This window comes from Vulpes vulpes, chromosome 6 (genome assembly GCF_048418805.1).
Source record: "Vulpes vulpes isolate BD-2025 chromosome 6, VulVul3, whole genome shotgun sequence".
NCBI classification, from domain to species: Eukaryota; Metazoa; Chordata; class Mammalia; order Carnivora; family Canidae; genus Vulpes; species Vulpes vulpes.
Window position 1 is genome coordinate 8,680,907 of NC_132785.1, and position 14,597 is coordinate 8,695,503.

The window sequence follows — 14,597 nt, forward strand, 5'->3', positions numbered from 1 at the left end:
GTCAAGTTCCCTATAGTTGGAAATACTCCTCTGGTCAAAGGGCAGTTAAAGAGATGGGAAAGAGATGGGAAATCCACCTAAATGTCTGAAGTTTGCTGCACCTTCCATGCTGTACCTTCTCCCTTGTTAGAAAATGGTTGGAGCTGAAGAAACAGGAGAAAGTGACGGTAAAGTCAGGGAAGGATGCATACTGGTACAAGCCAATCAGTTAGAGGCCAGGTCAGGCCCTATCTGGTGCATCCATGCATTAGAGAGGACAGAGTGTGATGCTGAGGAAAGATCTTGAGAACTAGAGTCTGGGTTCCAGTTTAGAATGCCACTTCTACTACTTGCTATCTATGTGACACTGATACTATGAAGACCTCCTGAGCCATTTCACCAGTAAGATGGAGATTATAATATGAGTCTTCTTTAGGTGTGTAGTGATGATTAAATGAGATAATACTTTATCAAGTAAAGCAACTAGAAGTACCAGGCAGACCAAAAAAAATATTCTTCTATCTCCACACACCTCGACTTTCAAATTTGCAAAACAGCCCTAAATAATGTTATTCTTAGCCACCTCACAGTGTTGTTTAGAGGATCAAATTTATTGAGAAAAACAAAAAGCTTGTGTAATTCGAATATTTCTCAAACAGTGGCTTTTTCCACCTGTTCTTCACCAACAGTATTCTTAAATTAGTAAAGAAAACGGGGGCAGCCCGGGTGGCTCGGCGGTTTAGTGCCTGCCTTTGGCCCCGGGCCTGATCCTGGAGTCCCGGGATCGAGTCCCATGTTGGGCATCCTGCATGGAGCCTGCTTTTCCCTCTGCCTGTGTCTCTGCCTCTCTCTGTCTCTCAAGAATGAATGAATGAATGAATGAATGAATGAATAAATAAATAAATAAATAAATAAATAAATATAATCTTTAAAAGAAAACGGAATGAAATATTCTTAAATTTCTAATAATGGTTGAAGGTTCTTGAGTCCCTTTCGATGTCTCTCTTCTTTTGTTGTCTGCAGGTCTGTATCAAAGACTTCCACCACGGGGCCACTGTTTCTCTGCAAACCACCTGGAGAAGCTAATTTTTCTAACATACGAAGGAAAAGCACACACCCAGGGTAGAGGAAATGTCTAGGAGCATTTCCTGGGATGCAGCGAGAATGGTGTTTAAATTTGCAGCAAAAAGGCATTTAAAATACCTTGTGTGGTGTGGTAAGCACAGAATTGGGAAATCACCTCCAGGTTCTTTTAAGGACTGGAGACGGAATCCACTTTACACACCCAAACTACGGGGGCATCCCTCTTGTGAATAGTTTTGGATACCCATAGACAAATGCTCTACAGCCCAGCTCTCTTTTTAAATATCCTGTCAGCAAAAGAATCAACCATTACATTACCTTATGACAGGCGAGGTTACAATTAATTAGGTTATAGCTCATTTTAGAGTAATTACATTTTAGATTGGTGGCTCCCTGATGAGATTTTGTTATTTTCGGGAACAGTTCCACAGATGGCTAATCCTATCAAAGTTGTTTTGATTCATGCTAGCTTAAGTTTATAATGATATTTTGACATTTGTCTTCTACTTAGGGTGGGGAGGGGTGGTTACTGCTTCCTGAGTCCTGTTGTTCCTAAATAATACCCAATCCTACCCACCTCCTCTGTAATACTCAGGGTACATACACTGTGATTCCTTTCTGGTACATGGGGCATTCAGAGAGAAAGAAGTTGAGATGCGATCAAGGATACTATAAACCCAGTGAAAATTCCTTGATGTGGTCTTCCTAATCTTTCCCAGTGACTGGGAAAGCATTATCTTTTTTCGTATTTGGTTTTTGGTGGTTCAATTCATTTTTGATATGCATAATTAAGAAGAGATATTATAACAAATCTCAAGTTTATATGTCTTCCTTAGCTTTAATGAAGCCACACGAGGATGGGGCCTAAACAAAATGAACTACTTAAGCTTTCTGACCTGAACAATGATGAAACATAATTGCCGTACCAACATAGCGCTCTATTTTTAAAATAGCAGGTTCATTAGACTACTTTTCTCAGTTTTTGCTACAATTCATTCATTTACTCAAAAAATAGATATACTGAGTGCCTACTCTACACGGGGCTCTGTTCTAGACCTGAGGTGTGAAAAGGGTGGGTAAGACCAGGAAGTTTCTGTCCTCATGGGGCTTGTAGTTTGTAAAATTTAAACTGCCAAAAATGATTTCAGTATGCCATTTTTAGTTTAGTTTCAGAAGAAAATTCACTTTTACCTGTCTAGCATTTTGGTACTGGCTCGTTCCAGCTTCTCTAGAATCTGTGGAAGTTGGGTGTCATCATCATAGGAACCTCCCCAGCCTAGAACCCGGGCAAGATCATTTCCTGTACCCAAAGGCAATACTCCCAGCTGACACTGAAAGAGAACACAACAGGGAGACCTCAAGCAAGCTGAGAAACAGGAGCTCTGATACTTCTGCACTTCTCTGGTCAGCAGACACTACATGCATGTTAATGACTCATGAAAAGATTGAGTACTTGCCTGTTTATTCAAGTTGAGCTTATCAATTTCTGACAAAACCCAACCTACACTTCCATCTCCTCCACACACAAGAATTCGGAAATTGTCAAACTTCTGGAATAATCTTAAACTGAAAGCAAAAAGTATTTTATTTTAATATAAATAAGTAAAAATCACATTCCCCAATTTTTTGTTATTCTATACATATATATATGTATATATATCCATGTTCAGATCAAATATAAGAACTCTTACTTACATATTAATTATGCTACAAAAATTAAGGTACAATTTTTAACTCAATAAAACTTCTTAATCATACAGAGGAAAGGGGATTATAAGTACAAATGTAGATATAATGAGGAAAAAGGAGTGTGAAATGAGAAAATAAAAAAGCAGAACCCAGGAAAGAGAATGAAAGGTAAGTGGTACAACATGGTAAAATTAGTGATTTTTTTTCCCATTACAAGGATATGTTACTTCCTGAAGAATAGCATATTACAAACCAGTGGCGGTGACTCTAGGGCACTGATGTTACTGACACTCGAGTCAGCTCCTAATTTTTTTTTAATTTTTTTATGACAGTCACACACACACACACACACACACACACACACACAGAGAGAGAGAGAGGGAGAGAGAGAGTGAGAGAGGCAGAGACACAGGCAGAGGGATAAGCAGGCTCCATGCACCGGTAGCCCGACGTGGGATTCGATCCCGGGTCTCCAGGATCGCGCCCTGGGCCAAAGGCAGGCGCCAAACCGCTGCGCCACCCAGGGATCCCCTCGAGTCAGCTCCTAAAGGGACCCACCAAACCTTAAAGACATATCACTTTTCAGACACCCACTTGCTCTTCCTCTCTCTCCCCCCCTAGTCTGGGGTCAGTCTTTTTATTTGTCTTCCTTCACCTTAACTTTTGACCCACCCCCACCTCCCAAATGGACCTATGTACCCCTAGAGTACTGTGGAAACTCTCAAATATATGTGATAGAGACAATCTCAAGAAGTTTCACAAAGGGCCTTCCTTGGAATCATAAAGGATGGGTGGGAAAAGTAAATGTTAAGAATATAAGATACTGGAAAGATGAAGGATTATAAAACAGATGTGCTAGAAAAGGAGACACACCCAACCAGCAATGGAAGGGAGACAGGTGAGCAGAGAAGCCAGTTGAGGGAATGCCAGGACCCAAATGGGTGGAAGGAACATACAAAGAGACAGTGGTGGTGGTGGTGGTGGTGGTGGTGGTGGCGGTGGCGGCGGCTGGGGACAGATGATGAAGACCAACACCTATGGGACCAGAGGGCTGGAGACTTGGCAAGACGGCAATAGAAACAAGGAGAAAGAAACCCGAAGAGGGAAGTGAACAGAGGCACATACAAAGACTAAGGCAGGAGAAAGAAAAGGCGGGAAAATGTTACATTAAAAACAGAGGGCCTTGTCAGGCTAAGATCTCCATTGCTACGTCCATGTTCATGCTTTAAGGTGACAGTGGAAGCCAGGAGAAAAGTGGAGTTGGCAGAAATAAGTCACGAAGAGGTTTCTGGAACCCTGTTTCAGGTGATATGGTATCACCTCTTCAACAAAATCACATACACCTGCTATATAAATGTATTAACAGTACCCCAAGGCATATTTTCCCTCACTGAAAATACATTTAGTTTTGTTTTCAGATTGTGAGAGGACATTCCAGAAAGTGGAGAAGGACCATCAACAACAGTGGTTTTTTGTGTCATTTACATAGGAATGGAGTCTCAAATCCTCAAGAAGCTGTCCTTGTGACCCACAGTAGTGCACTGGTTAAATAACTGATGATCTGGGATCCCTGGGTGGCACAGCGGTTTGGCACCTGCCTTTGGCCCAGGGCACAATCCTGGAGACCCGGGATCGAATCCCACATCGGGCTCCCAGTGCTTGGAGCCTGCTTCTCCCTCTGCCTATGTCTCTACCTCTCTCTCTCTCTCTCTCTCTCTCTCTGTGACTATCATAAATAAATAAATAAAAATTAAAAAAAAATTGATGATCTGTATTGCATAAAAACCAATGCTAGGCACCCATGCAGATCATTTTCTAGAGTCACTGTGTATTTCTATATTTACACAAGTTGATCTCTCTTAGAACGAAGGAAACCGTTAGTATTGTTTGTTGCAAGACATATTCTAAAATATTTTCTAAACAAATTTGGGGATTTTCAGCACATAAGGAAGTTATATAAGTATCAGAAAGGTGAAAGTAAAACTTGGAATGAGAGCTTTAAAAAAGGGAAGAGTGGGAAGATTGACACAGAGATGTCTAGATGATCGACAATCTTCACGAACTGAAAAAATCAAACATATTTCATGCTCAGTGCTATATTTCATTCTAATGAGATTTATCAATAATCGATTACCCTAAATGAGGACCTCCGTTCATTAAATCAAACACCTGAGCCGGATTTAGCAACTGTTTAAATCGACGAAGGAACTTTACTCCCTGATTATCTCCACTCTTAGAATTGACAAAAACCAATAGAGGACTAACACAGAATGAAAATGTCGCTCTACAGAAACCTGTAAAAAAACACAGTACAGGATCAATATGAACAGATGTCTCTTTTAAACTATTGATGAAACTTCAGAGAAAAGAACATAAATTCATAAAGAACCTTGTTTACTACATGAACAATAAATGATCATTTAACCCCCCAAATGGAGATAGATTATTTACATACTAAGACTATAGAACTTATCTTTCAAAATATGGTCTACAATGAAAAATCCTACCAAAGAAAGTAAAAGTATTAGTGATAATTGAAGATACACTATCTACCTTAACAACACTTAAATTATAAGACACCGATGACAATCTATAAATTCACATTTGTCAAAGAATTCATGTTCATATTCAGTATTACAAAATGTTTTAACTTCTCTTTGATGAGGCATTAGAAAATACTTTAAAATTTACCATAAATAATAGAAACTTGATTTATCAAGGCTTGTGGGGAGAGTTGTTAGCAGCAAAGGTTTAAATCTCATCTTTTGCAGGTTACAGCCTTATATGTATAATATCTATTGGCATAATTTATGCAAAAAGTAGGAAAATCATAAAGCACTTTATCAATGCAAAACATTAATAACAGTATATGGTAAAAGCCTTTTGTAATATGGTTTGCTTAGAAGGAAGACAGGTTGTTTAGCACTTACAACAAAGTTGAAAGATTCCAGAAAAACTTATAGGAATCTAAGTTCCTCCAAGGAAATTATAGGAAAACAAATTTCAGTAAGAGTCATGCTGGCAATTTCAATAATAGAAGGGAAGAAAGCACATAAAAATTAACCTTTTTGGATCTCATTTTGTTACAGAATAATGATCTTATTTTATTTGCTGAAATGTCAAATCTACAAGTTTTATATGTAATAATTTCACCAGTGTATTAATAGCTATGTTAAATTTTAATTTTAAAATGTTATTTTAAAAGTGAGATGTACTGTTCTGCAATTTTACTGGACTCCTATAAAAACTGACCAGAATAACCAATTACAGTTCCCTTTATTCTAGGAAAGTAAATGTACATATCAACATCTAATATACCAGGAACATACATATTTACACTACTGATACATACCATCAGAATCAGTGCTATTCAGTGCAATTGGAGGTATGACGGACACTTTACATTGGCCAAGGGGACACACAGGATGGTATAAATCTTTGCAGGCAGTGTGTACCTAATAACAAACAAATAAACCTTCAAGAATCATAAAAATATATCTATGTTTTATTATGGCATAAATTACATCTAAGGAACTAGTCATTGAGGATCAAGTATGTGAATTACTTTCATGGCACAGTATTTATAATTCTAAGGAATGGGCTAATTATCTTAGAGATGGGAATTTGATTTGGTCTGTGTAGCCTACTTTTGTGATTGTCTCAGGCAAAAAGCGTATAACAAGAAATTCCTGGTGAGTGGAAACTGGCTGGCTCATTGGTAGAGCATGCAACTCTTGATCTTGGGGCCGTAAGTTCGAGCTCTACATTGGGTGTAGATATTAACTAAAAAAAAAAAAAAGGAAAGAAAAGAAATGTCTGAGGAAGGCAAGAAGAGAGGAAGAGAAGAGAACAGAGTACAGGGGAAGAGAGGGGAGAGAAGAGAGCAGGAATAAATGGAAAGAGGGAGGGAGAGAAAGGAGGAAAGCTAACTACCTGTCACTATCATCGTCCATAAAAAACCTGTGACCTCTACTGTAACATTCTAAGAGAATTTAATGAAAATAAAATCTGTAATGTGTCTGCTCTTTCTACAGTGGTCCTAAAATTTTCTATTGACATGGGTTTTTTTTCTATAGAACATTTTCATGTTATTATAGGTATAAGTACATCTGCACCTATTTTCTCAGCTAGACTTCTGGCTCTGTCAAGAAAAGGAAAATGTGCTAGTATTGCACACTTATCTTGGAAAGTGATACATATCATAGGCGCTCAGTAAACATGTAAACCCTGGAGAAACAAAAAGTTTCAAGGTCAGTCAAGATATTATTGTGAACGAGAGCAGGGCTAATTTGTTAAGACGAACGCAGGGAATTTACAATAATTTATGTACTCACCTAGAGAGCCTTGAACCATTTTGAGCAGTAAAAGCAGACACTTCATAGAGTATTCATTTAATAAAGTTTATTTCATTAGTCCTTTTAGAAGACTGGTATATTAATTAAACATATTTATCAAGACTTTTGAGAAAATAACTGAAATTAAATAGTGATTCTTGTTTGCTGATGACCTAATTTTGGATAGTTCCCTATTATAATTTATAATAATTAATGTCTCAAGTGGATTTCAGAGAAAAACAAGCATGCACAGATAGTTTTAGAAGGAATTTTTTAAAGTATGATAATCATAGAGCAAAACATAAAAATATTTATGCCAATGTTAAATGAAAAGAGCAGAAGATAAAGTTGCATCTTCACTATTTTTACAAAGAAGGTAAAATTGTGTCCAGAGACTGGACAACTGAAAAAATTAGCAGTTGACTCAGAGCTGTGGAACTGTGGTCTTACTTTATTTTGTTTAAACTACATGACTGTTTTACAAACTAGATACTCCGTCAGAAACTCATTATTTTGAACACAAAATAATATGTAAAGAGGCACATGACAGTGTATAGGAAGTACAAGACCAAGGAGGAGGTAACGAGGTGATGCATGTCCACCAGTCCTCATGCAGTCTGGCATGGAAGGACCTTCCTTGCTGTTGGCTCCACGTTATGCCATGCATACTTCTCACTGCTTTCTTACTTGTGTGAGAAAGTTTTCAAATATTTATTGATATAATATAAACGTATATAACTTAAATTAAACCAGTGCATGGCTGACTGAACTTGGCGTTCTATCCGAGAACATGCACAAGGTTGTACTAGAATTGTACTTCACATGTCAATCAGAATTTGGTGGCTTTCAATGTGTAATACGTGGTACCACAGGACTGAAAATAGCAAACCATTAAATGTGGCTAAAGCATAATGAAAAACAACAAAACTGTGGGAAAGAAATCTTTGGACAAAGAAAATATACAATAGCATGACAAAAAGGATATTTAAAAAGGAACCAGACTGGAAGGAATATATCTTGAAAAAGATGAATGTTACAATGGGCATGTGTGTTACCACACGCTGTTATACTGTAAATTCTTTGCCCCTAAATCACATAGATAAAAAAAAAATTATGAAAAGAATTAAAGAGGACTCTCACCATTGTTTTACACCAAAGGCATTTCCAATCTTGTAGACGCAGAACACTCCCACACGTTTTGTCACAGACAGCACATTTAGCACTCACCGGCAAGTTGCCCTCGAGCCACTGGTGAGGCATAGCTACCTGTGCAGCAAGAAGAAAGAGCAGTCAAATTACAGACTGGAGGACACCATTCTTACCCCAGGGAAGATCTATAATTATTTCTCACTCTATGGAATCAATACATGTATCACTCGTGGCACCCTTTCATTTAGTCCACAGTTACTGAGCATCTATTATGCCCTGAGCACCGTAGGGATACAAAAATGAATAAGACTAAATCCCTGACAGTCAGGATTTGTAGTCTAATTGAGGAGCAATGAATGCAATGGCATTATTATTAAATGATTACAAAGTGCTATCAGAGATTCGTATGGAAGGTGCAATGGAGACAAGGTTTCAAAGGTGGTAGACACTGTTGAAAGGAGGCCCCGATGTCTAAGGAGTAAACATCTGATTAGACACCTGAGCTAAGCCTTAAAGAACATCTTACTTGTCAGGAAAGGGTCTACAACCCCAGTCTAGCACAGCAACGACTTCTAAGCCCTATTCACATTTCCCTCAAAATTTAAGAGCTGAGGGCAGCCCAGGTGGCTCAGCAGTTTAGCGCCACCTTTGGCCCAGGGCGTGATCCTGGAGACCCAGGATCAAGTCCCACGTCAGGCTCCCTGCATGGAGCCTGCTTTTCCCTCTGCCTCTCTCTTTCTCTCTCTCTCTCTCCTCTTTGTCTCTCTCTCTCTCTCCCCTCTCTGTGTCTCTCATGAATAAATAAATAAAATCTTTTTTAAAAAATTTAAGAGCTGAAGGAAACTATGAAGGATCTAACTGGAAATAAAACTCATAATTAATCAAAGCCTTCCATTTAATCCTACTAGAAAATACTCGCACTCAACTCTGCCATTTCCCACAGGGCAAACAATAAAAGGGAGGTGGTGCTAGGAAGAAATCAGAGACAGAACTGAACTTACTCCATCTTCGTCCTCTATGATGTCCTTCCCAATGGATGCCAGAGTTGTCCATTTGCAATTATTTGTCGCCCTCACTGCACATCTTTTGTGAGCCTTGAATTTACACACTAAAAAAAAAAAAAAAAAAAGTCAACCATTTCTAGATGAATATATACTTTTGGAACAATGATTAGAAGAAATCACAGCATGAAATTTCAAAGAGAAGTAGAAGAAACACAATAATTTTAAAAGCTTAAATTGGGGTGCTTGGGTGGGCTCAGTCGGTTAAGCATCTGCCTTCAGCTCAAATCATGATCCCAGGGTCCTGGGAAGTCCTGGGATCAGGCCCTGCGTCAGCTCCCTGCACAGCGGGGAGTCTGCTTCTCCCTCTCCCGCTCCCCCTCCTGGTGCTCTCTCTTTTTCTCTGTCAAATAAATAAATAAAATCTTTTAAAAAGATAAAAAGTTTAAATTATTCTTTAACAATAGGAAAGGTATTCTGAAAATACCTTTTCAGAAGACATTAATTTATTTATGATACATATGACTTTGTATTTAGGAAGCACTTTTATCAATCCATAGATTGCTACTTAGATTCCACTCACAAATAAAACAGAAAGGCAATAAATTCAAAAGAACTAGTTTTTTTAGGAGAAAGGAGGCAACACACACACACAAACACACAGAATGAAATAAAATTCAGTAATACAGAGATGCTGGAAACACTCTATTTCTTAATCTGGGTATTGATTACATAAATGTGTTAAATTTGTGAAAAATTCTTTGGGTTGTACTCCTCTGGCATTTGTATTTTTCTGTATATATATTTAAAATTAAAAGTTTGAAAAGATCAGTAAGATAAAGAACAGGATAATTCAGAGGAGTTTTAAAGTGCAAGTATGTAAAGAAAATATCCAGTCACGCGAAATAGGTTGATAAAGATCACAAAGACGACACCGTCTTTTAAAAGTATCATTGTTGGGGGGCATCTGGGTGGCTCAGTTGGTTAAGTGTCTGCCTTTAGCTCAGGTCATGATCCCAGGGTCCTGGGATAGAGCCCCACATCGGGTTCCCTATTCAGCAGGGAGTCTGCTTCTCCCTCTCCCTCCCTCTCCCTCTGCCGGCCGCTCCCCCTGCTTGTGCTCTCTCTCTCTCTCTCTCCCCCTCTCTCTCTCTCTCTCTGTCAAATAAATAAAATCTTTAAAAAAAATAAAAGTATTATTGTTGGGATTACTACATTATAACATAGAAGAAAATAATGATGAAGTGCACTACTTCATCAGAAGTCCATCACTCATTCTGTCCAGCCCTATTATCAAAAAGGAGCCTATACAAGAGACATGAGACACTGAAACTTACAAGACATTAATAAAAAAAAAAAATTAAAGACACAAATAAGTGGGAAAAATATCCCATGCTCATGTATTGCAAGAATTAATATTGTGAAAGTGCCCATAGTACCCAAAACAATATACAGATTCAATGCAATCCCTGTCAAAATTCCAATGGCATTTTTCAAAGAACTAAAACAAATCATTCTAAAGTTTTCATGGAACCACAAAAGACTGTGAACAGCCAACGCAGTCTTGAGAAAGAACAAAGTGGAAGGTATCCTACTCTCTGATTTGAAACTACATTATAAAGCTATAGTAATCAAAACAGCATGGTGCTGACATAGAAACAGACACATAGATCAAAGGAACAGAAGAGAGAGCCCAGAAATAAATCCACACATATATGGCCAATTAATTTATGACAAAGAGCCCAAGAACACATAATGAGGAAAGAAGTCTCTTCAATAAATGGTGCTGGGAAAACTGCACAGTTACATACAAAAGGATAAAACTGGTGCATCTCTTACATCATACACAAAAGTTGACTCAAAATGGATTAAAGACTTGAATGTAAGACCTGAAACCATAAGATTCTTAGAAGAAAACTCCCTAACAGCTAATTCCTTGACATCAATCTTGGTGATGATTTTTTTTTTTGGGGGGGGGGGGGTCTGACACCAAAAGCAAAGGCGACAAAGCAAAAATAAACAAACAGGACTACATTAAACTAAAATGTTACTATGCAGCAAAGGATGCCATCAACAAAATGAAAGGCAACATACTGAACAGGAGAAAATATTTGTAAATCATGTATCTGATAAGGGGTTAACATTCAAATTTTATAAAGAAGTTCTATAAGTCAATAGCAAAAACCAAATAATCTGCTTAAAAACTGGGCAGTGGATCTGAGTAGACATTTTTCTAAGTAAGACATACAGAGAGCCAACAGACACATGAGAAGATCATCAGTGTCACTAATTATCAGGAGAATGCAAATCAAACCCAGAATGAGATATCACCTCACACCTGTTAGGATGGCTATTATCAAAAAGACAAGAAAGTACAAGTGATTTGAAAAAAAGGGAACCCTTGTGCACTTTTGGTAGGAATGCAAATTGGTGCAGCCACTGTGGAAAACATTATCAAATATCCTCAAGAGATTAAAACTAGAACTATCATATGATCCAGCATTTCCACTTCTGGGTATTAATCCAAAGAAAATGAAATCACTAATTTGAAAAGGTATTTGCACCCTCATGTTCATTATAGTATTATCCATAATATCCAAGATATGAAACAATCGAAGTGTCCCTCAATGGATAAATGGATAAAGAAAATGCGGTATCTGTATGAGTATTTCCACAGTGGACTATCATTCAGCCACATAAATGAATCAAATCTTGCCATTTGAGACAAAATGAAAGGACTTAAAGGATATTTTGCTAAGTTGTAATAAGTCAGAGAAAGACAGATACCTTATGACTTATATGCGGATGCTAAAAACGACAACAACAAATCCACAAAAAACCAAGCTCACAGAAACAGAACACACTAGTGGTTGCCAGAGGCAGGAGAAGGGAGGTAAACTAAGTGGGTGAAGGGAGTCAAAAAGGTACAAATCTTCAGTTATAAAATAAGCAAGTCATGGGGATGTAATGAATGTACACTATGGTGAACATACTTAGATATACTGTGCTGAATATATGAAAGTTGCTGTGAGAGTAAATCTTAAAAGTTCTCATCAGAAGGAAAAAAAGTCTGTAACTACAGCTGGTGACAGATGTTCTCTAGACTTATTTGAGTAATCATTTTACAATATATACAAATATCAAGTCAAAAACACAAGAGAGAGAGAAAAAAAGAGGAAATACCCAGGGAAGAAGCAGCTCATATATGAAAAACAAGTATACCACAGATTATTTGAGAAAATAACCCTGACTTATGAAAATCAGAACTTGAGTACTACTAAACATTATTTATCCTTTTAAGGATACAAATTCTCCAAGTATTAGTGGATAAGGATGTTATGCCAGTTTCTGACTTTTCAGATAAATACTTAAAAGCAGAGATCACTTCAGTGGATATGTAATTAGGTAACTGTTGCTAAATGCTATATGAAAAGGGGCTCCTTTTCACGTGATTTTTGAATTTCTAACTGTAAACCATTAACAATTTGGAAATGATGGGTTGGATGCCATTGTTTTAAAAAATTCCTAATTTAACATAGCATGCAAATGAAAGAGTCTGGTAAAGTCACTGAGTGTCTATAACCAAATGTTCAAAATGCTTCAGGATGTCATACATAGACCATATATAAAAGGTCACTTCAGCTGAGCTGGTTTTTCCTTGAAAAATATTAGTCTAGACATTGAAATGTTTCATTTATCTGGTCTTTCGTGTACATTGACAAACACTTTCCCGGAAATCATACTCTTTTTGTTATAAAGGACTTTGTGACTCGAGCACAGACTTCCTAGAGAATAAACCAGTTTTTTAATGGTGTCTGATAAACAATAGTGTAAGGAAAGAGCACCATAGGAAGTAAGATGAATTTGAGTGACAATTTTAGCATGACCTGCTCCCTTTTGCTCCCATGCAAGTGACTATTTTAAAATTGAGGTTAATTAGTAATTCCAGGTTTTTCATCTCTTACGGTATTTCTCAAAAGTCTGGTCCCAGTTTTAGTTTTATCTGCAACATAATTCCCAGGCTGCTTTTTAAGTAAAACTAAGTATTTGATATTGACAGTCAATAACTGTTTTTTAAGAGGCAAAGAAGGAAGTAAAAGAGAGCAACAGCAAATGATTTCGTGGCTTTTTGAAAATTTTTCTATTAAAAATCAAACAGCTCATTAAAAATAAAAATCACACTTGTAACAATAAAGAACTTCACGCAATGAGCCCTGAAAATTGGAAAGTTGCTTCATGTAGTACACAATAGTAATAAAATAAACCAAACTGAGATTATAGTCACTAAGGAATGGAAATGATTAATAGGCACCTTAATTTTGTTAGGCGACAATTAGATTTCTCCAAATGAGTTATTCTGAAATAAAGCACTTTTCCCTGACCTATAAAGCCATTATTTTAAAACCACAGAATTTAAAAAAATATATACTGACATGTCACAAAATTATGGTTTTTTTATTGCAATTTTTCAGCCTACCACACTGAATCTTTGTAAATGTTCCACAGTGGCTAAGATAAAAATTCATAGGTACCTATGTTAACATATTTAATGCTGTTGATTCAAAAGAAAAAAATCACCATTTAACATTTTTTGTTTAATTACTGTTTAAATAACTGTGAAGAACAATTATGCTCTGATATTAAAATTAACATTCTCAATTGATTTAGGGAATTATTTATGAAAAGTATTTTCCATCTTCTCCATTCATATATTTTACTATGCAAGGCTTTAAAATAACAATTTTAGTAATTCTTCAACACAAACCCAGAAGACAAATCAGTACAGGCTTGTTTTACTGTGAAAAATTAGGGCAGAAAGATTAATTTAGTGATGGCTTCACACACGAAACTGAATTCCATTCCAATACCAAGTTACTCATTGTCACTGTTGAACAAATTTTTCTTGTATTTGCATCTCTGTTTTATCTTTTAAAGCCTTTTGTATCCTGTGTCTTTTGCTTTTATCAAGCAAGCAGTTTATTCAGATTTGGGGGGGCGCGTTTCTAAAGTTTAAGTCTAACTCGGATTACAAGAAAATGATCCTAAATAACCACATTCTCCTAAAGTAAAAAAGTAACTCCTTTATACATTCATAAAACCCTTGGGATTTTTAAAACCTTCTGCTACAGTTCTAACAATACCAATGGGCAAGACGCCACAGATTTAAAATTTTTATTAGCAGAGAAAGTGATAAAATTTTTATCATTTTTCTTTTAAAAGTACTGGAAAAATACTTAGTCATCCCAGTTTAAACTCAATACACAAACAATTAAATATATTTAATCCCACATAATGCTCAACTCAGAAGGGTACCACAGAGTATCTCAGACCTGACATCTTTTAGCATTCTGGGGATGAGACG

At 36.9% G+C, this 14,597-nt stretch overlaps 1 protein-coding gene across 5 annotated transcripts in view; it reads right to left on the reverse strand.

Annotated features, from left to right (window-relative positions):
- DGKH (diacylglycerol kinase eta) overlaps window positions 1-14,597 on the reverse strand; it is a 176,902-nt gene that overhangs the window by 52,843 nt on the left and 109,462 nt on the right. For all 5 annotated transcript variants that reach the window (XM_072760621.1, XM_072760620.1, XM_072760623.1 and 2 more), the window contains 6 exons: window positions 9,236-9,342; window positions 8,226-8,351; window positions 6,104-6,206; window positions 4,886-5,045; window positions 2,520-2,628; window positions 2,254-2,393 (listed from right to left, as the gene is read on the reverse strand). In XM_072760621.1, coding sequence (XP_072616722.1) covers window positions 2,254-2,393; window positions 2,520-2,628; window positions 4,886-5,045; window positions 6,104-6,206; window positions 8,226-8,351; window positions 9,236-9,342 — 745 coding nt within the window. The remainder of the gene's footprint in view (window positions 1-2,253; window positions 2,394-2,519; window positions 2,629-4,885; window positions 5,046-6,103; window positions 6,207-8,225; window positions 8,352-9,235; window positions 9,343-14,597) is intronic.